This window comes from Blennius ocellaris (genome assembly GCF_963422515.1).
Source record: "Blennius ocellaris genome assembly, chromosome: 6".
In the NCBI taxonomy this organism is placed as follows: Eukaryota; Metazoa; Chordata; class Actinopteri; order Blenniiformes; family Blenniidae; genus Blennius; species Blennius ocellaris.
In genome coordinates this window covers 15,564,634-15,590,130 of record NC_137655.1, presented here as the reverse complement: position 1 = coordinate 15,590,130, position 25,497 = coordinate 15,564,634, and the positions used below count along the sequence as shown (strand labels likewise).

The following is a 25,497-nucleotide window of genomic DNA, read 5'->3' as shown; positions in this document are numbered from 1 at the left end:
TCATTAGGGCTCGGTGCTCTTTGAATTTGGCTCTCTCTCCGCAGAGAACATGCGCAGTGTGTGGCGTGCAGCCTTCAGTCCGCGGAGCAGCTGTCCAGGGTTTGGAATTCCAACATGGCAGAGGCTGCGGTCAGTCTTCCCCTCACTAACTTGGAATGGTTTCAAATCGTCAGCAGCCACGCTTAACCTCAGCGAGCCGTTCATCCGCGCGCGCACCGGATCGATGCCGCTATAAACCCTGACGCCTGCCCTGTCACCTTAACACAGGTAAGTCCCGTTCTCCGTGCGTGTCGGGGATGCGAACAATTAAAAAGAGAGGAGCGGAGCAGCGCGCGCAGCACGCAGGGACGATGTCGCGCATCGCTGAGCTGCGGCGCAGAGACTGTGGCCAGTCACCCTCTCGTTTTTATTTTTTTTATTTTTTATTTTTTCGCAGCAAAAAATGAATTTCTGTCCTTTAATGAAGGCGGCGGACTTTGCATTCAATCTTTATTTCTCCGCAGTTGGAGGAAAGGACGTTGCATATAAATGGACACACGCGCGCGCGCTCGCACGCACACACGGCTGGATCTGATCTCCTAAATAAGTTTCCTGCATGGGGAAGTTTTTACATGTCAGCTTGAATAAAACTTGCCGCGATAACCGCAGGCAGGGGGGGGGGGGTTAATAGATGGGTTGTCATTGCGCTCTTAGTGGGACAACTGCTGGCAAGTAATCTATTTTAAAAGTAAAGGGAGGGGGCATCACGCTGGTTTAGCCTCTTCCTCTAATGGGCGGCATGAAGAATGTGTGTGTTTTTTGTCATCCACAGTCTCTCACATGCTTCCTATTCTCTTGTTTCAACTCGCGTAAAGAAGTGACAGGCTCCAGCCGGGTCTGTGTGGCTCCGTCTCCGTCCAGACTCCTTTATTTTCTCTGATCTGACGCGCATGTTTATTTATTTTTTTCTTGCTTCACGTTATTTCCTCAATTACAGCGTCTTAATGAAGACTCGAGGAAAGACAAATGGAGTTGTTGTTTTTTTTGTTTTTTTTAAGTTGTGAAATCCGATATCTGAGGAAAAAAGTCCCTGTAATGAGAAGCAACCTTTGGAATTCCTCCTCGTGAAAATTCCGATTCTGCTGTTTTTTCCCCCTCTCTTGTTTTTAGGCTCGAAGACATGATCACTAGCACCAGTATTTATGGTAGGTCCAATTTGTAATTATCTCTTAATAACTTCACGTCATCGTTTCGTATTTGTTTATGCCTATTTGGGGGGTAGAAATGTCATTGTGGTGCATTTGTGTGCATGTATTGTTCGTCTTTAAAAGTTTTGCACCATTTACGTTAAATAATTTACAGACCACATGTATAGATAATGGGATATTGTATAATTAATTTCATGCAAGTGCTTTTTTTTTTTCAATTAAGTTCAAAGTATCTCGTGAAGGTTAAGGAATGTGCCCTCTTTTTTAATTTGCTTTCATTTGCTGGCGATCCTTCCTGTGCTTTTTCCTTTCTCATTGCACTGCTTTCAAAATTTTGCATGCAAAAGTCTTCAGCAAAAGGCTGTTCTTGGGGTAAGATGTGAATTTAAGGAGAGTTGGAAGTTTGCATAAAGAGATTACATTTAAAACCCAACTTGTACTTTTTGTGTGCATTCCTCCTGTCATGTTTTGGGTGTGCAGGGATTTCCCTCACAAAAAAGTAATTGAAATTATTCTCATGACAACTTGAAATTAGTTTATTGTAAATTCTGCAACATTGCACAAACCCAGGATGTCTTCTAAATGACTGACATGAATTATCATAAATGTAGTGACATAGTTTCACATTTATCAAGTGGCATCAGTTAATCATTATTATTTGCTCAATAATTATAAATATCAAATATGTTTGAAAATTGTTATATGCAACAAAATACTGTACGATTTTTTTTAATTGAGCAATATAGAAAAATCTAAAAGAGATAGTCAAAGACTCCATAATACAGTGAGACTTAGGAAAACATTACTTGTGCATTTTTTAATTTAGTCACATTTATTACCCATTCACAAACAAAACTGCAGGATTTGCTCACAAAGTACTCCGAAAGCAACATCAGAAAAGCCGTTATTCATGTTCTTGTGAAACATGGCTTGTGACAAGCCAATAAATAGACACAGAGTCAGGAGAAGTAACAAGTTGTGGGCTGTCTCTCTTTTGCAAACACTTTGTCCTAAGTGAACCTTTTCCACCTCCATAGAACAATTTACTTAATTGTGTTCGCACATTTCATTTGCATGTTTTGCTTTGAGAGGAAATTAACATCATCAGCAGTGAGCTGAAGTATGTTTTCATTCCTCTTCAAAAATAACAGTATCCTAGCATCCGTCACTCAGTGGGAAAAAATGTACATTACTACCACGTTCATTATGTTTGAGTGTTTGCTTGTAATGTGTTATTGCAAAGTGGGTTTTTAAAACTGTTGGTCAGATTTTACATTTTTTTAAAAATATTTTTACCCCTCTCCATGTATGTGTGCGGGGGGGTGGTTTGTATTTTTATTGTAATGAATTCTGAGCTGAGATACACAGACATGGACACTAAAAAACATGATAAATAGTTTGGAGTAATGAACAGTATTTTAATTTGTATCCCCAACTGGTGCTGCTCAGTTTCTTTAGAAATGCACAATTTCACATGTGGAATTAGACAATTACATTCTGAACTTGTACAAAAGAAGACTTGTGCATGCGTTTACAAAGTGACATACTTGATTTAAATGCATGTTATGTCATTTAAGAGTAAGAAGATTTGTCTAATTTTCAACACACTTTTACTGCATAAACAGCCTTCTTGTAAAAATCCCACCATTTTCTTAGAACGTTGATCAGACTTATAGTAACTATTATATACTACCTGATCATATTTAACAGATTTCAGGTTATGGAGAGGGTTTCATGTCTGAGCTCCTGCAGTGTGTGTGGCGATTCTCACAGATCCTTACTTAACCCCGGACACCTCCGGTGTGCATGGAAAGAAGCTGACAGCTCTGTTTATTTCTGATAGGATAGCACTTACGATAACAATCTAAGCTGCTGCTTGACGTAAATCTCTGAGCTGAATTTGACAACAGATGCTGACCCTCCTGTTTTTATCACCCACCTCACTGTATGTCACACATGTTCACACTCTAAAGCGTGAGTGTAAATAATCACCAGAAGTTGTGCGATGTGATGTAAACTAAGTAATTGCTTCCACTTTTTCTGCAGTCACACACAGATAAAGATGATTATGTTTGTAACATTTTGACAAACCGGTGCCTTGCTGATAGTGGCCAACACAAAATATTTCCTTCTGGATATTTATTTTATCATTACGCCCATCAGTGAGTGATTTTTGTCATTTTAAACACAAATTTTCAGTTTGTTTGCAGCTTTGAAGAAAATATTTTCTTTGTGTCTCTGCAATGCTAAAATCAACATAGATTTGCAGAAATATAATTTTGTTTTCCTACTATTATGGTTTTTAAATATACATTTTATCCTTAATTTATCACCACAGATGTTCAAATGCACAAGACGTAAGAACACCGTATTATGCTTCTTGGCTGAATCTTTGTATTGAATTAAGCAGATGTCCTTGTGAAGCAGTTTATCTCCTCTCTCCATGATATCCCTACAACTATAATTGACAGCACAATTTAAACCATTACTTTAGGGAAGTGAGATACGATGGAAGTGATACGCTACATGTATGCACTAATGACGACAATTAAAGCCGGCTTCTTGAATACCTTGAGCTGACAGTTTAAACACCCCCTGGGATGTCTGTAGGGCTTTGGTAAATAAATGAAATATTCATCCTTACAGACGGATCTATTTGCCAGTAACTACAGCCAACCACTTGACTATATTGTACGAGATCAGTGTGGGATTGTCGTCTTTAAGCAAATATGTTAAGTGGTGTCTTTTCTCTTTTCATATAAAAAGCGAGGGAGTCCCCAAAGGACTCAAGAAAAAGGGACAAAAAAAAAAAAAACTCCTATCTTTCAATGTTGCCCCCCCTTTCCTCCTCCCTTTTTCTCTCTTTGTCTCTTTCTGTGTTCGTCTCCCTCTCTTGTATCCACATCTCTGTCGTTTCCCTCATGGCAGCCTGCTATGTTATCTTTGTGTGTTTCTCTCTACACTGACAATTCTTGCAGTGATTTAAGTTGGACTGCATTAGAAGGTTGAGGCAGCTGTCTGTTGCTATACTGAGGGACGTGTTTGCTCTACTGCAAAGATGAAGGACCATGAATCCTTGACATCCTCCCTTTCTCTTCCCTCCTCCTCCTCCTCCTCCTCCTCGTCCTCCTCCTCCTACCATCTCATTTAGACACAGTGACTGTCTGCTCAGACTTGTGTTTTTTTTCCCTTTGAGTGACAGCATATGGCATAGACATTTTCTAAAATGCATGTGCCTACCATTGGCTGCTTGTACTTACCCTTCACATGTCTCCTAGCTACGAGCTTGTCGTGTAATTTTCTTCTTTTTATTCTCTCCAAATATGCACAGATTAACTTAGTTCATCAGATTCTGTGCGACAAAACAATGCAGATTGCATATTAACGAACCCTGCAGGTATTTAGGCTCCGATACTGTAGCCTGTAATTTAAATACCTTCTCGGGTTTCTTTGCGGTTATTGTAGCATATACTGCTTTTACGGGGAAAAAAAAGATGTATGTGTGTATGTGTGGTGTGTGTGGTTTGTGTGCATGTGTGCGTGTGTGCAGACCTTTTTTTATTATGTGCATGTCCTTTTAAAAAAAAAATAATTTCTCTTTTTTATACGAAACTAATCTCTCTGTCATTATGGTCCACATCATAATGCACGCTATGCTTTTTCTTAGGGTTCACTGATGACTGATTGTAATTGCAACACTTTCTTAAAGTATGATGCAGGCCTGGTTTATTGAGGCCATTGCTGCCAGGAATATTATTTACACAGTGTAGCATTTGTTACCTTAAACTCCTTGCTCGTCTCGTTGCCACCACGTTGAAACGGGGGCTTTGTTTCATCTCCTTCACATGAGGTGCCTCTGCACTCATAAGGAGACGAGGCAGCTCCGAGCCTGTTGGGGATTGGCTAGAATAGACAATCCCCAGGTGTACTAAACTAGGTTTAGCACTAAGGCTTTTAATCTGGACTTGTAGGAGATTCATGTGCATTCATAGATTTGCCTCTGTAATTATCATACCCCCAGTGGCAACCAGAGAGACGTTTGCCTAAATCACTGATGTCCTCATTACACTGTTTACATTTTAATTAGACATGCAAAATTCTTGACTTTTTTTTTTCTTCTTTTTTTCCAAACTGACCAAATACATGGGAGGTTTGTAAATCTCCATTTCATCATGAATATATGCCTGCAGTGTTGCTTGGCTCTCTTTCAGTGGGTGTGCCTCGCAAAAATTGATAATCTTCCACATTCCCTTTCTGGTTAATGCAGCTTTCTTTACATCTTTTCCAATAAAATGCATACTATAAATGTTGTATTTTCTGGCAAAGTATGTGATTTGTAGGTTGTTTTATGGGCAAGGTCGGAATGGGGGCCAGCAGACAGCTCGAGACGACAGCATGAACACGTTATTCATGTAGAAGAACTACCAACATCATGTCCTTACGACTGAATCTGCGTCCATATCTTTGATTTATTTCTTTTGCCAGATAATTTACTGTTACTTTCAGCCAGTGAATAGCCAACACTTAAGGAGTATGATTAACAAAATCTACAATTTCATGACTTTTTGAAAATAGCTGGCACTTTGAGCCATCATTGTGTGCATGAGTACTGTTGCTTATCATTGAATAACCTTGGTGAAGAGAGGTGTTTGTTCCCGTCCTTCTTCCAAGGTGTTTTTTTCTTTTTCCTTTGCGTGCTATTGGGGAGTTTTGTATTGTGGGAGCAGCAAGCCTTTCACAAGAGGATAAGAGAAAACTCAATATTTTTTGCTGTATTGAAATTCCTCTTGTGTTCACACAAACCAGTGCCTGATGAATCTGGTAATCGAGGCCACCATTCAAGCTGCAATAAAAACCCATGCTGCGAGACAACCTGAACATTTCATACATCCGTATTTGCTAGTTTCATTATAGCTTATTTTAAACTGTGAATGTTTGAGAGGTCTTCTTCTTTCATGCAAATGCACTAATTTGTCTTAGCACAGACTTGTCTTAATCATTAATCAATAGAAGCTCTTTTGATTACACCTGACTGACCCGACAATTGTGATTCACCTATCAAACAATCTAAATTGAATAGGAGGTTTAGGAAAGGGGCTTATTTTGACTACTATTGTCTTAACAAATTACAGTGTGTGGCAACTGTATTTTTTTATTGCAGTAATAACAATATAATAGTGTTATAATTCATGTGTTGAAATGCATGCTTGAATTAACTTTGACATTTAAATTCATGAGTGTGCATGGATTTGCTTGGAATACAAAAGTAAATCTTTCACCGTTTTTTCATCTTTTCCCCTCATCACACTCATTGCTAAATTGTCTCAAATTGATATTCGAGGCAATTAGTTAAATCGCTGATCAGATGCGATGTGAGCTATCAGTGATTTTCTCAAAGTTACCAGCTATTCATCCATCCTCCGTGGAGTCGGGTGGCTGACAGGTTGGCATGGTGCCAGGTGCTAGCAGAGGGAGCCTTGAGTGCCAGGGACAGGAGAGGATGAGTTGGGGTTTGCCTGATGGTGTGGAGAGGAGGGAGGCGAGGATGAGTGGAGGAAAGCGACGGGGGAGGTATTGGAGGGGTGAGTATACGCTGCCACGGAGGTTTAAGGTGTCAGGCTGCGGCAAGGCAGCGGGTGTCTGCAGTGACACCGTGATGTGACCACAGCGGAGTGTGCAGCAGGAAGGGACAACGACTGGACATGCAAGGGAAGGAAGAAAGGAAGTGTGTGCTGCTGGTTATTGCAGAATTAACATCTACAGATTAGTTGAATTCCTAAAGATGTTTTTTTTTTTTTCACTTCCAGTGTGCAAGTGAGTAGTCACTAACACTCTTGTTGTCTGGCATGTGGCCTACTTGACAGTCTCTCTTAGACTCCACCTGGTATTAGATTAATTTAAATCAAGGGAGGAAAAAAAAAAAAGGTGGAAAAATAAAGTGCTCAAGAGTTCAGCGTCATCACTGAGCTTTATGAGGGCTGACACTTCTTTTGTGTTCATTATCAGGAAATCACCTTAGGGAGTCATGTTGACTTTGCATGGTCTAAAATAGCTGTTACAGCGGACTGCCCCACGCTCACTCACTCACTTGCACCGTAAGTATCTGGGGAAGCAAGGTGGAAATACCAAACCAAGGTTTTGCTGAGAAAAGCTAAACATAGTTTAAACTCCCACTTTCGCAAAAGGAAATCGAGCCATTTGCTCTGTCTAGGATGTAACGTGCACTAAACAAAACCTTATGTTCTGTTGGATTCCACTGTGTAATAATGTGTTATATCTGCAGCATGCGGATCGGTTTCATGTTTTTAGCTCGCTGCTGCTGCTCTGTCAAACACTATTTGCCCAAAGGTTGTTTCTTTCTTAGCACAGAGTAAAGGCTAAAAGTATATTTTTAGTGTTCAAGTTTTATTCTAACACCTTCCTTATTTATTGGAAAATGTGTCATCATTACATCATGGCTGGCATTATTAAGCCCGTGCAGAGTTTAGGGCAGCCTTACTATATGCTGCAGAACAATAGTAGATTCATTTACTTGGAGTGTGTTGTTTCCGCAGCCCAAACCCTGACTGCACTGCCTCTCCCACATCTTTAAATGGATCCCATGAGTCTTCAGCTCTGTTGTTTCCATTATTCATTTCAAAACTTCCATGTAGCATGGAGAGGCTAGAGGGGTGAAAAATAATTTTGTGTCTGAAAAAATTGATGTAAAGCAAAGTCACTGCTTTATGCAAAGTGTGCCATGCCTTGGGAGGATATGAGCTGGTGTACTGTAGGAGGAGTGAGCGCTTTGGCAAGGGATGGATAGCGTGCGTGCGTGTGTGTGTGTGTGTGTGCGTGTGTGTGTGTGCGTGTGTGTGTGTGTGTGTGTGTGTGTGTGTGTGTGTGTGTTTCTGTCAGTCTGTCAGTTAGGTCTAATGTGGCTCCCTAGAGGTACCTGGGGGAGACCCATCGAGCACCCAGTCAGCCTCTGCTGGCGGCCAAGTGGTGACAACGGGTTCCCACAGAGAGAGGAAGTGTCATAGTATGTATGTAAACCAGTGACAGATGACTGGAGACATGTGGCCTGTAGACACAGGGCCTGAAAGTAAAGCAGTTTTGCCTCTTCGCCTTCTTTTCTTTCCTCCCACTTGAGACTTCAGAGAGCGAACATCAGGCTCCTCAACCGCGTGGAATATAGTGACAACAAGTCAAAGATGTGAATAAAAAGGGATGCAAATCATTTGGCATGAAAAGACACATGGTATGCGCAAAGGTTTTGTTTGCCTTTGAAAGGCTGTAGCAAAGGAGTGAGGATTTTTTTTTTTTTTTTTTTTAGTGTGCAGAGCTTCAGGCAGCTTTTCTAGGCCACAGGTCATGTGGGTCAGTGTTACACTCCCCGCAGCCTCACTTCAACCCTCGGTCTGGAAATAGAACATGCAACGTCACCCAGCCAGGAGGGAGGTAGATTCCAGACCTCAGTGGCCACGGGCTGCACATGTGGAATCTGCTCATGTAGTTGACCCCAAGTGTTTGAAACTCAGAATGCTCCCAGTAGGATATTGTTATTTCATGCATACCCAAATGAGCAAGGCTGTACGAATCGCCTTGTACAAAGTGGACCAGTATACTTTCTGTTACACTGCTGCCTGTTCACAATTCATCAAGGGACCTGGCTCTAGCCAGAGGCAGATTTATTTAACAATATGCACATAGCCAGTAAGAAAGGCAAAACATAACAAGTAAACAGAGGAGTAAATGTTTTTATTGCATATTTCTGCCAGCAGGCCGTGTGTCTCTTGCTAAAATACAGTGTGATAAATGGAAAACTGGCAAATAAAAGTGTACAGTTTAAAAAAACAAAAAAAAAAACATCAGACAAGTGTTTTCACAGATCATGAAGCATGTCTTAGTTTTCATGTTTGTTTGTTTTCTCATATTAACTGCAACATTTGATTTTAAGATACAAGAAGTAAAAAAAAAAAAATAGAAGTTGTTGATAAAAAAAACAATAAAACACATTGTTTTCTTTGTGTATTCTCTCTCAGACTAATTTGACATTTGGAACAATTTTAAAGAGCCGAGGGCAACCTGTGGATCGTGAGCCACATGTAGATCCCTTCCTTGATTTTTAATGGCCCGTGAGTCAACTTCCAAAACGTAAACAGGTAGATTGAGAAAGGGTTGACTCTAAATGTGTCTTGAAGTCAAGACTATATCATTCAAGCATATTGAATTATTAGAATTACATTAAAGACACAAAGCTGTTTTCACTAGATTAGCTGCTATAATTTTAATATCTTTTTTACACATGTGCTTGGTCACACTTTTGACCTTTTTGAACTGAATAATAGTTGCTGATCTCTGATTAAAATGTAATATCTCCACAAAAACAATAGACTTTTTTTTTTTTTTTTAATTCTGTTTAAGCACATATTTGCAGTGGATATAAAATTAGGACTGATAAGATGTGTGCCTTTTCCTTCCAGTCTCTTTGAATATATGTTCCGATTAATGTCTTTGAAGGATCCATCATTCACGAGCTATCACAAAAACGTACATTTCAGAAGTCATTGCCACTCGTTCCTCCTCTCAGGATCGTGCTTCAGCGTTGCATGTATTGTAACATATGAGCATTTCTTTGTTTTGAGATCAAAGTCTTGATCCTCCTAATAGAGACTGTTTGAGAGAAAGCTGCATGTCCAGGCAGCGATCTGCTTTATATCCAGGGAAGTAAAATCTATCAGCACTGATGAGTTCATGCTCCGTCGAATATATCCATGCCAAACTGTTTATTGTGAGCTCCAATTGCGCTATTGTGCTATTCTCTAGTCCATGTGGTGCAAACAGCCAATCCACATTTGGGCAATGGGTGACCCTAGGTTGTGTATATTGATGAGTGGGATTTGTTTCTTAATAGAATTGTGTCTAATTAATTAGCTTTTAATTGGTTGAACTCTGAACATGCAAATGCAGCACAATGCGGAACAATCATTACTTTAAACTGTATAAAGAACTGAATATTGAGGTCGACAATGAATTGTGAGAGATTTTTCGCATCTGTTTGTTCTGGGAGTGATGATTTAGTACTCGCGGCATAAGATTCACTCCTCCCAAATTTACCTAAGATTTATGTTGAGGCGTACTGGAAAGGTGTTAGTAGAACAAAGAAGATGCAGAAGCACTTGAAACAGCCACTGCTGAGTTTGTAATAATTATCTCATTTATTTTTCACAATTGCTTTGTGACATGAATTGACCTTTTTTTTCTTCCCCTCATTTCATAATCTATTAAGGAGTGCTCTGGAATCATTTTCTTTGCATGTCTCTTTTTGCATTCTTTCTTGATTTGTGTCAGAGCGTTGAACTCTCTAAAGGCTCGCAGCCTCTCATCCTTCTTGCCTCTCAGCAGTTTGCTGCTGCTTTCACTCACTGACACTTACTATAACTCTGTAACGGGCATTTCTCTTTGGTTTGTAGCATTTTGGAAAATTATCCCACCAAGCGAGTTATGATATTACCACTCAACATACTTCAGGATTATTGGATTTAGAAATATTTACATTTACAAATTAAGTTTTAGCACCGCTCTTTGGTTGAACTGCAAAATTATTGTACTTTGAGTGTGTGTGTGTGTGTGTGTGTGTGTGTGTGTGTGTGTGTGTGTGTGTGTGTGTGTGTGTGTGTGTGTGTGTGTGCATGTGCGTGTGTGTGACACAGTTTAAATAATTTTTAAATATAGCAAATATTAAAAACAAAAATAAATAAAATAAAATAAAAATTCATATATGTTGCTTTATGCCTAAAGTCATAATATTCTCATTTTGTCATTTATCTAAGCATTTGGGGATATTTGAAGTTGGGCAGATACGAAAGTGTGTTTGAATAAAAAGACAATAAAGACGGGTGATTGTGGACTTAAATAAAAAAGTCCTTCTGTGCATCAGTTGCTTCTTGCAGAAGGTGTTACAGCCACTGTGATCATGAGCAAGCTGTAAAAATGCATCACCAATCTATTATGTTGATTTGGGAAGATGCAGTGCGTGCATCAAATGGACACCCAACAGGTTTTCTTAGTGGCTCTGCATATCACACAACAGGTGTGTAACCCCGTGTAACTGAATATACCTTGAGATAAAAACAGTTTTACTGGTTTCTATTTAGAAACGGCTTCAGTAAATGCTGACGGAAAGCATTCCTGCTCCACACAGTTGTCACGGTCAGTCGCTCACTTCCCCACATTTTCTCATTGTGTCATCTTATTATTAATCAGTTCAGTTTGGCAATCATATATCATATTAGTCTCAATCACATTTTTAATGATAACAAAATGAATGGTCAACTTAAGAATTTGGGGAGCAACAGTTACTGCAGTCCAGAAAGGAGCACAGTTTACTTAGATTGAGTAAAAAGAGCTGGATGAGCTAAAAGAAATTAAAGTAAAACACAATATATTTTATTGGAGGTACCTTCCAAAACCAGACAGATATGTCATTCTCGGTGTTGATAATTAGGCCGCTTTGGATTCTTGCATTATATACAATATTGACAATGTTTCATCAGAATACCTGAATCAGAACTGCAGTCAATAATAGTGCTGAGAATTGAAAGCCACAATCAGCTTCTTTCTTTAAGCAGTGAACATCAGACCGGGAGAAAAGGAGGATCTCCTCGCCTTCACATTGGTCTTCTTTTAAAAATTGCTGCCCATCATTATGGATCCAGACCAATCCAAACTATCGTCACTGCAAGTCACCAAACATTTAACTGCTAATGATGCGATTTATTAATTTTTTTTTATTGTAGTTTTTAACGCACTTTTTTAAGCAATACCTATGTTATATAAATATAAAATTCCATTTAAATTGAGGCTTTTCTTTCTTTAAGCAAATGCTGCATTTCCGTTGCATGCTGGGCTCACCAGGCCACCTCAGCACTTAGAAGCCACTGTTTGCCAGTGGGCGAACCAATCTCCTAGACAGCTCTTTCCTTGTAAAAGTTCCCCTTTATGGCTTCACTACTTCACTTCAGTAACTTTATTACAGTATAGCTGAGAGATTTCTATTTCATATTGACCTAAGATTGCTTCAGTTGTCTCATTTCACCTTTTGTCTGGCCTGTGTTGGAGAAGTGACCTTCTCTGAGACTTGCAGTCGATACCGCAGAAAGCTTCAGAATGTTTCAGTGGAGAGCTGACAGCGGTTACAGGCAAACATCCCTTCTCTGTTCACTGGGTGTTTTCAATTAAAGTTCAATTTAAACTTTTAATCAGTTTAATGTGTAGGAAACAGTAAACACACCGACAAATGTCCTTGACTTTCTGTGTGCACGTAAACAAATTAAGCTTTTTGATTTTGCGAATGCAGTAGCATCTTTTTACTATGAGACAGCCCAGAATCATTTTTAAGAAAATATTTTACTTTTTTTTTTTTTTTAAGACCTTAGAGTTCATCTCATGCATGGAACAATTAAATGTTTTGTTTTTTGCTTTGCTATTTATTTATTTTTTCCCACCCCAGTTTTTTACTTTGATGTAATTTGGAAACAGGCAGGTTTCCATTCACTATAGATAATAAACATTTTGTGCAGTGCAGTAATTTGAAAGGTTATTGTCAAGTCAGTGGTGTACACGCGCGCGCACACACACACACACACACACACACTCACACGGTGAAAAATATCATTTCTGTATGAAGTCATTCTGTTGATGTCTTAACCAGGTTGATTCGGCTGTAAACTGTAGTGGTTGGAAGTGTGAAGTAATCACAGCTGTGAATTGGACCAGTGAACAAGGTAATCTGTTAATTTCCAATGGGGCGCTGTCCCTCGGTTTTGTAAATCAGCTGGATGATTCCCAGAGAGGAGAGAGACACACCTTGATTTCACTGTAGAAACAAAAGATTGATGGATGGAAGGAAAATCCTACCAACATATCTGTTTGCTCTTTCTCCCTCCCTCTTCCACTTTGATTGGAGTCTTCCTTGGGGTAACAGGACTTTAGGGAATGAAGATGTTAGCGAGTAGCTTTTGGTCAATGAGCCTTCATGTACCAAGGTCACAAACGGCCTCTCTTCTCTTTTGAAGTGTGTAAGTGATCCCTTGAGAGGCAAAGTAGCCAAGTTCATAGAGCCTTGCAAAATCGCTGCTTCTACTTTATACTGTATCTGCTCCATGCTTAAACAAGTTTCACCCAATGCTGGAGTTCAACAATTGTGTTCTTTTGACTAACAAGCCATTTGAGTATTCATCAGTATTATGCACTACAGAACACTGTGAAGGCTGTCTCCAATAATTGTCTTAGTTTTATGCAGTGTACAAGTTCCACTTGTGTGTGGAGAGCTGATAGTTTTGCATCTGCGTGGATTCAGCTATACTTATGGTTGTAATGGAAGATGTGGCCTCGAGGGCTTTTTGGCCTGAAGAGTCATGATTTAATGAGCATCGCTGAGACAAAGAAATGACAGCTCGAGAATTTCTGAGCCTCACTATTTACTGTATTACAGTGAAATGTGAGAAATGCATGTTCCCCTACAGCCAACAGACTGTATCGTTAGCTAAGCACGAGAAACCCATGGGACCAGAAAATATCCAGTGTAGGCAGTATAAAGTGGATTATTCGATAAAATTTGAATTTTAAAATCAGTAAACAATCAGTGAGAATCCTTGTAAAGTTTAACATATGGCTGAGAGTGTTATCACGGTGCCAGTTCAACGTATCAGCTGTCTGATGCTCTTTTCTGGTGCAGAGAGTTTTACTGCAGAGAACGACAAAACAAGTCTTCCTGCCAAACAACATTCATTCTGCACGATCATAATGAGGTATGAGAACACACCAATTATTTGGAGTATCCAAAATGTACAAGGAAGATTTGTCACCCATGCATGTGGTTATGGTTTCCTTGTCAGTGTCGCATGTCGAACACAATCAGTAATGTGCTAATGAAAGCTTTTTGAGTTTGTTATTGAGTCTGAAACTCAGTCATAAAGATACAATTCTGTACAAAAAAGCCTTGAATAGAACAGCACTAGAGATCTCGCAAAAGATTTGAAGGCACACTCATCTTCAAAACATATAGTTTTTCTGGATGATTTGGGAAAGCTATGTTTTCTGAAAGGCTAATTTAATAAAAAAAAGGAATAATAAGAACCAAATTGATTGTATACAAGTATATACAGGAGTAAAATATGCTTTTGATCAATTTAAAACGTGAATCATACTGGTGGATTCAGTCTCCAGTTAATGCAAATATGTGCAATATACTATGTATTGTACATTTTAACCATTTAAACAGCACAAATTATTGGAACAATAACTGTTATTCAATTCGCTGTTAAAAACATATTCAAATGATTGTAAACTGAGACACAGTATTCAGCATCTCTGTCCTACTATCTTCCATAAAAAGTATGATTTCCTAGAATCCCTGGATGTATATGTAAAATTTAGTTTCAAATTTAAGCAAGTGCATCTCATGAAAAAATCTCCTGCATTTGTTTTACACTGACTGCAAGAAGATTTAGGGTTCATTGCTGTGTCGAACACATGCTTGATAAGTGGATGACTTTTAATTCAGCTGCATATGAAAATGATTTACAAAGAATCCATACTTATATCAAGAGGTGAAACCATGTGACGGTCTGCACAGCAGACAGCTTTGTAGAAGTTGTTGAAATGGAGATTGTTAGATTCAGTCATGAATGTGCAAAGGTCTCCAGATTATAGCTTCGTCAAACTCTCGCACAGCAGTAAACATAGCACTTTATTGACTTTTATTTCATTTTATGTGGTTAGTTGAAGGTCTAAAGAAAGGCTTTCTGGTCAGGGACAGATCAGTTTGTTTGCAATAAAATGGATTATTTTGTTGTCAACTTGACAATGTTGTGTCATAGAGCTCTGTTTTTTTTTTTTATAAAGACGTGTTTGTTTAAAGTAGAAAACAACAATTTCCTAATATAAAGTCCGTCTATCTCCTCCTGCACTGACTCATCCCACTTTTTCATCTGCTTCTGACCATTAATTAGCAGAGAACGTGTTCATCACACGTTGTTTTCATGATGTCCAAATACCTTAAACATAGATTTTGTATTGCATGGTATTGTGATTTAGCACAGGTTTTATACAGTCTTGATCCTTAGATTTTGGTATTTGTAAGAATGTTAATTTTGGCCCGACGCTACTACATTTGAATATTAGATGATTGTGATCGGTGGCTGCCTCTACAAATCTATGAATTTCACATTGTACCAGGCCTTCAGTAGAAGGTTGTGGTACCTTTAGCGGGTGAGCTGTGTTACAGGTGGGAAGCCAGTGAGAGATATACGACACCTCTGTCAGGTTTGTTGGGGTTTCAGCACGGAGTGCCTTCAAAAAACGTGAAAAGAAACAGTTGACTTTCTGATGATGTGTCAAGTAGTGCGTGTTTGTTGGCCTTCCTGGGCAAAGCTGCAGTGACAAGGTTCACTGAGTGGGGAACGACACATTTCAGTATGTACAAACAAAACAATGGAAAAATTCACATGAAGGTGTGTTTTATTTAAACTCCATCAAACAATTATCAAATATTTCATCTGTATATATCATGGTAGATGTTTTGATGAAGTTGTGAAGAGAAGCGTTTGTGATAGAGCCCTAAAATTTTGTTACGGCACAAATTTCATAGTCACGTGTTGGTTTTCATTTCCTGAGTTCGTCAGTGTTTCTGACCCCAAAGTTTTCATTCTTTTCTGTGATGCCAGATACATATTACATTTTCCCTCGGGACATGCTCATCTGAGAGTTTATGCGAGACACAGATGCGTCTTTGACTGAACCATGAGTGAAGTGTGGGTCAACTACATTTACTGTATGCCTTATACAAACTTATTAAATATTTCAAATAACATCTATTGCTTCTGATACTTCTTGATTATTCATACAATTTCAAAGTTATTTTTTTTTTTTGAGCTGGTTAGGGAATATTAAAGCAGATTTAGATGTAAAACTGCATATTTTGAACTTCCCCATGAGATTAATAAAGTTTGATCTTATCTTAAATACTTCATCAGATCACTCTCATTTTGAAAAATATCAACAAATATGCCATATATTAATTTCATATGGTTGATTATAGCTTTACATGAACAGAAGCGTAACCATGTCCTAACTTCACAGTAATTCAATACTCACAGGAAAAGATTACAATAAAGCATAATTTAATATATCTTGTTCCAGATTGAAATATTTTTTTTTAGATTAAATGCAAGTAGAAAAGATCCAACGGAAATCATGTTGAATGTAATATTTGTAGAGTTTCTTTCTCACCAAATAATAAATATTTAATGTACATACTTCTCTGCAAGTGATTGTTAAAAGCTAATTTCCTGCTTCTTTAAATGCTATTACTTTGATGCTTTGCCTGTTATCTGTTTTGTTTTTGACAATCTGTCACTTAGTGATTCCAATAATGTATACACCTTTAAATTGGTTTTAAAGTCATATGAACAACTTCATACAACCTTGTTTTGTAAATGTATATTTTGTAAGTTTTTGTTTCCAGCAAAGCCTTTTCCATTTACTTATTTTAACAGTGGAACACAATACTAACAGCCTCTAAAACTGATGACCTATGCCAAGAAAAGAAAAGGAAAAAGAACCTGTCAATGTCACAATTGTGCCTTAGGTTGTTATACTATGGCAATACAAGTAAGAAAATGTGAACTGCTCAAGCAAGTTTTCCCACTTTTTTACTAGATGTAACCAGCATCATTGAGAGCTCAGGCAATAAAAAAAGAGAAACAATGACCTGAGGTAGTAGTTTAGGAAGCTGTCAATATTTTTTAATCTTCATATAATCTGATTCATGTTTAAATGATATAATAATTAACTGATGGATGTTGCCAATTGCAGTTGTGTGGTATGAAAATCTTTCATACGGGGGCCATAAATACAGACAGAGGGGTTGCAGAAATGTTGGGTGGCCGTTTTAAATAACCAATTAACACTAAACTGATGTGGTATTAGCTCTGTTGCATTGGGTCTCTAACACACTACTCCCTTTAAGATCAGAAGACTTATTGCGATAACAATAAAAAAGGTCTTGGCACAGGATGTGCTCTGCTTGACTGGCAGGTTAACTACAATAAGAATGCTGTGAGCACGTGCTTGTCGAGTCATTTTCCACCTTTTTACATGTGGTTTAAAGGAGAACCCGCTGGGATCAGTGGACTTTGATAGTGTGGAGACATGAAGTAATTTGCTGGTGTGTGTGTGTGTGTGTGTGTGTGTGTGTGTGTGTGTGTGTGTGTGTGTGTGTGTGTGTGTGTGTGTGTGTGTGTGTGTGTGAAAGAGAAATGTATGGGCAGTAGCCCCAGAAAAGACAGTGACTGAGGGAGGCATAGCTTCTCTAAATGAGGGGTTAAATGACACCCTGCCATCCAAAGATTGGAATTACTGCCACATGGAGCTCTAAATTGAGTTTAAATAGTCTTAACTTGATATGTGAGATGAATGACTGTCTGTAACCGTACCGATTACCATTTCATATTGTACTTGCGTGTTTTGCCCCACCCCTACTTTGAATAGCTCCAGTGAATTTGAATATGAATATGAGCTTGTTTTTATTTATAAACATAATTACTGTCTGTCTGCAATATTTGCACGCTTGTCAAGTAGCGAGCTCTGTGTGTTCAGAATAAAAGCAAAAGCTCCCATAATTATGTTTACGTCCGGCAGTGAAAATCCCAGGGTTGTAATGATCAGTAATTATAAATACTTTTCAGTATGTCTACTGCCTCAGCTGGGACTATTGTGTGGTGTGAAGTGCAGAGTTTGTGCAGCTTAATTATGACATTGTACATGACTAAATGTACCAGTCTGCTTTAGCCCTACAAAACACTTCCAGTGCATAATCATGCTCAAGTCTGACTTTAAAGAGCTCATTACAGTTAGTTTTCTAAAGAGCGGCTTATTAAACACAGTTACCTAATAAGCATCTTTGGTGGTGCAAATTGGTAAAAATGGTAATGAGTCTGATTAGGCCGCGTTTCAATTACGACAGCTTTCACTTCCCTCCCCCTCTCCCTCAATCCACTCTTTTTCCCCTCCCCCAAGCCAAAAAGAGGAAGGAAAGTCCAGCTCTTTATGCTTGGGAAACCTCTTGGAAGGCATTTTACTTTCCTTCTCTCTCTCTCTCTCTCTCTCTCTCTCTCTCTCTCTCTCTCTCTCTCTCTCTCTCTCTCTCTCTCTCTCTCTCTCTCTCTCTCTCTCTCTCGCTCTCTCGCTCTCTCGCTCTCTCTCTCTCTCTCTCTCTCTCACATACACACATGGACTTGTGCATACACACACAGCAAAAGGAAAAGAAAACCACTCTGCCACCTCTGTGCTTCCTTTCAGCTGCACAGTAATGAATAGAGAATTGTGCAAGCGGTGGTCCAATTTACGCACTAGGAAATTGGATGGACAGAGTGGAGGCCCACTCTTGTTTGCTTAAAAATGGCCTAGGCTACCAGATTAATAGTTCCCAAAAAGGTCAGCATCTCTGTTTTGTTGATGATGATCACTGAACCTGAAATTAAACACCAGAGCACAGCATGACACCAAGGCGTCACATGTCAAATGCATTTCAGCTTTACCTGGGCTTCCTTTCATAGTGTATTGTCACGTCACATTTATTGACATCATGATGAGCCCATATATTCTTGTATCAGTCAAACGTGCATAATTTCAACACTAAGACTTATAGATGTAGATCTCAATCTAGTGTTAACAGGTTGCACGGAAAACATCACGGACAGAAAAAGAAAAAAAAGTCTTACATTTGCCAGCTTAGATTTATCGCAGTAATATTGAGAACTATTGACCAAGATGAAGCGCTCCAACAAAGGCCTCATTTGTTAGTGACTGATCAGAGGAATTTGAGCTCAAGCCTGGAGGCCATCTAAAAACATTCCTCTAATAGAGAACTCTGTCATTATATCATTTCAAAGAAGGACGGAGGAACTTCTGGATGTTGTGTTTAGATGTCTCTGCAGGTGAGGGGCGGGGGGGAGACGCTTTACCGTAGCATTAAAGTATGACATCATTATGCAAATGTACTGTGTCTAAGTTTTTAAAGACGCATGTGTGTCAATGCTCTGCGCTGCTCTGTATGTGTGTCTTCCTGCGAAGTATAGTATTCTTGAGTACATGTATGCACACAGTCTCCTGGGATGCATCTAAAATCATTCTGTAACGTTTGTTCAGAGCAGATCTTTTAAAGTCTGAATTTTGCTCTCACACCAGAAATACAGTATCTCACTAAGAGGAAACTGGTTAATACATCAGCACACAGATATTACTGTTCAATTATGTTATATTATATTACTTTATTTTATTTCACAGTCGTGTTCAGTAAATATTGCTCTTCCTGGATCAGCTGTTACCGTGCACGACAAAACACAGGTTCTAGGCAGTGTGCCGCATTTCACTAATCATAAACGTCCCACGGCTTCCACAATACCTGATTCTCAGTGATCTCAAGCACACTTTGCAAGTACCACTTCTTCGATTGTTCCAAGTGGCAAATTGTTCAGCAAGGATTAGCTGTAATGGGAGAATCTCACTCAATAAGCTTTGTGCAATTTTGTTATTGACAAAAAGTGTCTTGAGTGTTAAGGAGCTCTTCTGTATGATTTTACAAAAAACTATTATCGTGATTGACGGCATTGCAGTGTTAGTTCAGAGTTTTATTCACTGGTTTTGTGCTTGTTGCTGTTTGTTCATATTGGAACCAGGACAATGTTTGGACAATGTACAAGGGTTTATGTATTATTGACAAGCGTGTGTGTGTGTGTGTGTGTGTGTGCGTGTCCTGAAAAACTGCTCCTGCATGACAACTGATCTATAATCTAGCGAGTGACTAAGCCAGTCGGATAATGTTAATTAATTGCGTCTGTAATTTCTAAAATATATTATTTGTTCCTATTTTCAGGTTAATTGTCATTTATAACATACGATCAATGTGTGTTGTTTCTATAATTTTACTTGCCAGTCCCCTCATGATAGTAGGGCATGTTTTAATTTAGTGGATTTTCTTTAGCTTGATGAACCATTCTGTTCCACCGCACTATAGTTACTGCGTTTTTCTTCTTTTTCTTTTTTTTCTGGCCAGGCTTTCTGCCTCCGGCTTTTTCCTGTTTTCTTTATCATTAGCTTGGATAGTTGACAACCATGTGAGCCATAGCATGGATCTCTTTGACTAAAACCTTGTAAATTAACACAATTAGTGCAGCATCATCCTGCTAATTAGCTGCTGGTGTCTCGTGTGGCGGGTGGGCAAATGGCTGGGAGGGAGTCAGAAGGGAATCAACAGACAAACACAGCATTTGTAATCGGCCCTTGGACAGTAGCTGTTTGTAGCTTAAATCCTGTGATACGGACTTGACTTATTGTAGTGTAAAGTGTAGCAGCCCAACCCCGGCTCCACAAATGCAAGCGTTTTCACAAACAGAAACAGTTCAAACTTATCCTAGCTAATATCTTCTTCTAGCTTTTGGTCAGTTTTGGTCAGATTAGTGTTGATGGAAGATGTGTGGGACTCTGTACACTATCTGAGATTGTTTTGAGCTGTAATCTCTAATAGTCTACATTCTTTGGGGATATAGTACATCCTCTGATAATCCCAGAGTAAAAGATGACAGCATCAGTAAAAACTTTTATTTGCAGATTGACTTTAGGATTTAACTGGATTATTTCTGTCATTCAAACCCTTAAAGCTATATAGGGAGGTTGAGAGAGGCTGCAGAGAGAAAGACAAGTGAAGCATGTTTTTTTTTTTTTTTTTTTTTTTCCTGACCATGTCGACGAGGAAGCAGTAGGCAGACTCGATGTGGATGTAATTCATGCTGGGCTGAGGGGTTTGTGTGATGAAAGCAACGGAGCGCTGCCAAGGAAGATTGCTTTGCTGCTCTCCTTCAAGCAGATTTGAAACTGTCACAGAATGCCTCAGATGAGAGTTGGATTATAGACTGACCTGCGATGTCTGTGTCACTCTGCTCTGTGTTGGGTGGATTATACCACGCTAACCAGGTGTTTGGCCGTCCGTCTTCTGACTGACCATAACCTGTATTCAGTTAAAGCTGTCTGTCTGCTATACAGGCATAAAGAGTGAAAAGGCACACATTTAATGATTTCCTGCAAGATACATTTGTTTAATATCTTTAGTGGTATTTTGATTTTTTTTTTTAATCTGTGCATTTTTTATATTTTTGTCTATTTTGAATACAACTTATTCATTGTAGTAGAGCATGTAAAGACATACAGTATAAATGATAATGAATTGTGATTTATTGCTTACACTGACTTTTTTTTTTTTTTTATGTGAACAATCTAGGTCTAAAGATGCAGTGGACCCCAGAGCATACACAATGGGCAGAACAACACTTTGACATCTCATCCACTACCCGCTCGCCAGCACACAAAGTAGAGGCCTACCGGGGGCACTTACAGCGAACATACCAATATGCGTGGGCAAACGACGACATCTCTGCACTGACTGCCTCCAATCTGCTTAAGAAATATGCAGAGAAATACTCTGGGATCCTAGAAGGCCCAAATGAAAGAGCCCTGCTGTGCTCTTACTCCGATAGCACCACTGGACTCATGAATGGACGAAAGTCAGAGAATGAGTCCTGGCAGGAGGGGATTTACCCAATGAACTGTGCTCCAGATGTTATATCTGTGAGCAAAGCTGGAATGACAGCTGCCCTACCCCCTACAGATGTGTCTGCTAGCATAGGCAGCTCCCCAGGGGTGGCCAGCAGCTTGTCTGAGCCTAGCTATTCCAGCAGTAACTGTGGGAGTCACACGGCTACTACTCTCCACTCGGGCCTCTCCTCTCAGGAATATACTGCCAGCTACAACGGTTCATACCTGCATTCTAGCTACAGCGGCCAGAGTACCCCAGCCCTCCCCTCCCCGCATCCGTCTCCTTTGCACAGCGCCGGGCTATTACAGCCACCTCCCCCACCCCCTCCCCCGACTTTAGTGCCGAGCTACAACGCCGGGTCTCCAAACCTTCCCAACTACAATTATCCTTCAACGGGGTATGCTTCACAGACTGCTGTTGGCCCTGGTTATAGCCCTGGGGGAGCACCTCCTCCTTCTGCTTATCTGCCATCCGGTATTGCAGCTCCTACACCGATTCCTCCCTCCACATTGCCGGGCTACACCTACCAGTCACATAATCATACCCCAATTGCACCAACACCTTTGAATGGCAGCACATCCAACTCATTAAAAAGAAAAGCTTTCTACATGAGTGGACATGGAGATATGGACTCAAGCTATGGTAATTTTAACTACAGCCAACAGCGCTCTTCACATAGTCCGATGTACAGAATATCAGACGGCAGTGACTCAAACCGGGGCAATGGATTCGAAAGAAATGCCGAAGCACCATCTTTAGCTTTTAAACCAACCAAACAGTCAATGTCCTCTGATCAGCAAAGAAAATTTAACTTACACTCTGGTAGAGCACTCACCCCTCCATCCTATGGATCAACCAAAAGCTCTGCTGGTGACCTCAGAACAGGCGAACCCTACAGTAAGTTCGGCTCCCCAATCATGAGCGAGTCAACTGAAGAGCACAGGCAGCATCACGCCCACTCCCTCACAGGCCCTGACATAGGTACGGCTACCTCGTCCATCCATGCTGCAGAGGAACAACTGAAGAACAGTGATTCCAACCTGGTGGAGATGGTGACCACAGAAATTCTTCAACAGGGCTCCCCAGTGGACTGGAGTGATATTGCAGGTCTGGATATGGCCAAAGCGGCCATTAAAGAGGAGATACTATGGCCCATTTTGAGGCCTGATATGTTTAGCGGACTTGCCACATTACCTCGGAGCCTCCTTTTATTTGGACCTCAGGGAACTGGTAGAACACTGCTTGCACGCTGCATGGCCAGCCAGCTGGGAGCTGCCTTTTTACGAATAAGCAGCTCAGCTCTGGTAACCAAGTGGCTGGGGGAAGGAGACAAGGTCATCCAGGCTTCTTTCCTTGTGGCCCGGTGTCGTCAGCCAGCCGTGGTCTTCATCAGTGATGTGGATCTGCTGTTGTCGGCCCAGCTCAGTGAGGAAAGCCCAGTCAATCACCTCAAGGCCGAGCTCCTCATACAGCTCGACAGTATTCTGACTTCTGCGGAGGACCACATTCTTGTGGTCTGTTCCACCAGTAAGCCTGAAGAGATCCCGGAGTCCCTAAGGAGGTACTTTACCAAGAGATTGCTCATCCCCTTGCCTGATGGGACTGCACGACATCAGATAATCAGTCAACTGCTCTCACAGCACAACTACTGTCTTAGTGACAAGGAGATGTCACTACTAGTTCAGAGGACAGAGGGTTTTTCAGGACTGGATGTAGCTCAGCTATGTCAAGAGGCTGTGGTAGGTCCTCTCCACGGCTTGCCAGGTACTGACCTTTCCAGTATCCACCCGAGTCAGATGAGACCAGTGTCTTACCAGGATTTTGACAATGTGTTTTGCAAATTCCAGCCAAGCATATCACAAAAAGAACTTGACATGTACACTGAGTGGAATAAAATGTTTGGTTGTAGTCAATGAAACAGGCACATTGAACACAGTTTTCTTTGCATCCAGATGTTGAATACAAAGAGGTGTTGAGCCTTCAGTGAACAAAAAAACTAAATAAAACAGCAGCCAGTGGTGATACGAGCAGAGGGGATGTCCTTACATGCTCCAGACAGAGGATAGGATATAAATCCAATGCTTTATATGGCTGAAACCATGTGCTCATTAAAAAAATGGAGAAGATGCCCCTGTTTTTGTATATACATATACATAAATACATATATATATATAAATATATATATACTACTCTGCTGATCTTGAGATTTAGTTGCTATCAAGTGCCTGAGGTGGTGCTGTTTAAGGTTTTTGTTTATAGTTTTTTTTTTTAGTTGTGTTGCCTCACAATTCATTGGTGACTTGCTAATATACAAAGCTTTACAATGTGACAAAAAAACTGCTTTCTTATTCTCATTGAAACAGTGTTTTTCAGCTATGTCTGTTTTGTGCTCTCTGTGAACAGTTGTGGTTATGTTAAGGTTAATTAAATTTATGGGCATAATTTTGGTTTGGGCTTCATTAACTTCAAGAGTGTAAATCATTTAACAACAGTAATGTTAACATCCTCAATTTTTGGCTGAACTCTCATCTATTTTATAGCAAGCTTGAAATTGGTTGGTGTACTAAACTGTCCTCAAAAGAGAACATAAAACAAGTATCATTTTGCAGCGTGACTTCCATTTAAACGATAAATTACTATGTAATTCTTGTTCAAATATTGTTACAGTGGTGATTCAGTATGTAAAAATTCTACCCTTTTTTTGATGTCCTCTATTTGAAAACTCAGGAAAGTGATGATGATATGTACAGTACCTCATAAGCTTGTATCGGAGCACTACACAAGCATTTGGTTTGCATTCAAAATTTCATCATCAAGTGTAATAGGCTATATATAATACCTCAAAAAGGTCAAAATGAAATGAGAAGGTTCCTGCAACGAATGTACAAGAAAAATTCTGCTTTATTTTTGAGGTGAAAAAGTGATTTATTTAGCATTCTTCACCTTTAGATCAGTTCAAAATGGAAACTTGTATTATAATCAGAGATTTGCCTTGGGAAAGAATGAAACCATTATGTATCTTGAATTGTAGCCTTGAGGACGTTTCTGTTTGGAGCAGAGTTTTTTCTTTTTTTTCTGTCAGCTACCACACAAAAAACCTTCATTTACATCAAATACAATGATCCTGTTGTTTAGCTCCCTGTTCGCAGGCAGAACTGTTCAGCTTGTGGTGATGCAGAGCTGAGAGAAATTCGTAAAGGTGCAGACAAACATCTTGGGGTTGAGGAAGACAGCTGCCCCAAGCTATTTTGTTCCATGCTGCTGTTTTATCATTAATGAAACCTAAGGATTATGTATAGCCTAAGTTCCTTTCTACCTCAGTTTGTTTGTTATCTCTGAAAGACAAATTCACAAAGACAGCAAAATGTCAGCACCTACTCTGCTTGTTTGATGAGGAAACCCTTTGAGAGAACACCAAACAGTATTTTGTTGTGAGCAAAATCTATTAGCTTTACATTTTGATAACTCCCAAGAATCCCGATTCTCACTACATGATGCACTTAAATGGGAATACGACTGAATATCAGGTTTGGGGTATACTATTCTTCTGCCTTAGGACAATTTGCTCTGTGTAAGCTTACATTCACCTTGGATCTTCTTGTCATACTTGGTTACAGTCCTGAATTTGTGATGTCAGATAGAAACTGAAAATGTGGTGTTACACACACGTTA

General features: G+C 39.7%; 1 protein-coding gene across 1 annotated transcript; it reads left to right on the top strand.

Moving 5' to 3' along the window:
• Window positions 1–21,518: 21,518 nt before the first annotated feature.
• On the top strand, window positions 21,519–23,741 carry fign (fidgetin; the record flags this gene model as incomplete). The annotated part of the gene is made up of 1 exon (XM_080497684.1): window positions 21,519–23,741. One exon carries the CDS (start codon window positions 21,519–21,521, stop codon window positions 23,739–23,741), a length of 2,223 nt encoding a protein of 740 aa, XP_080353810.1.
• Between the last annotated feature and the right edge of the window lie 1,756 nt (window positions 23,742–25,497).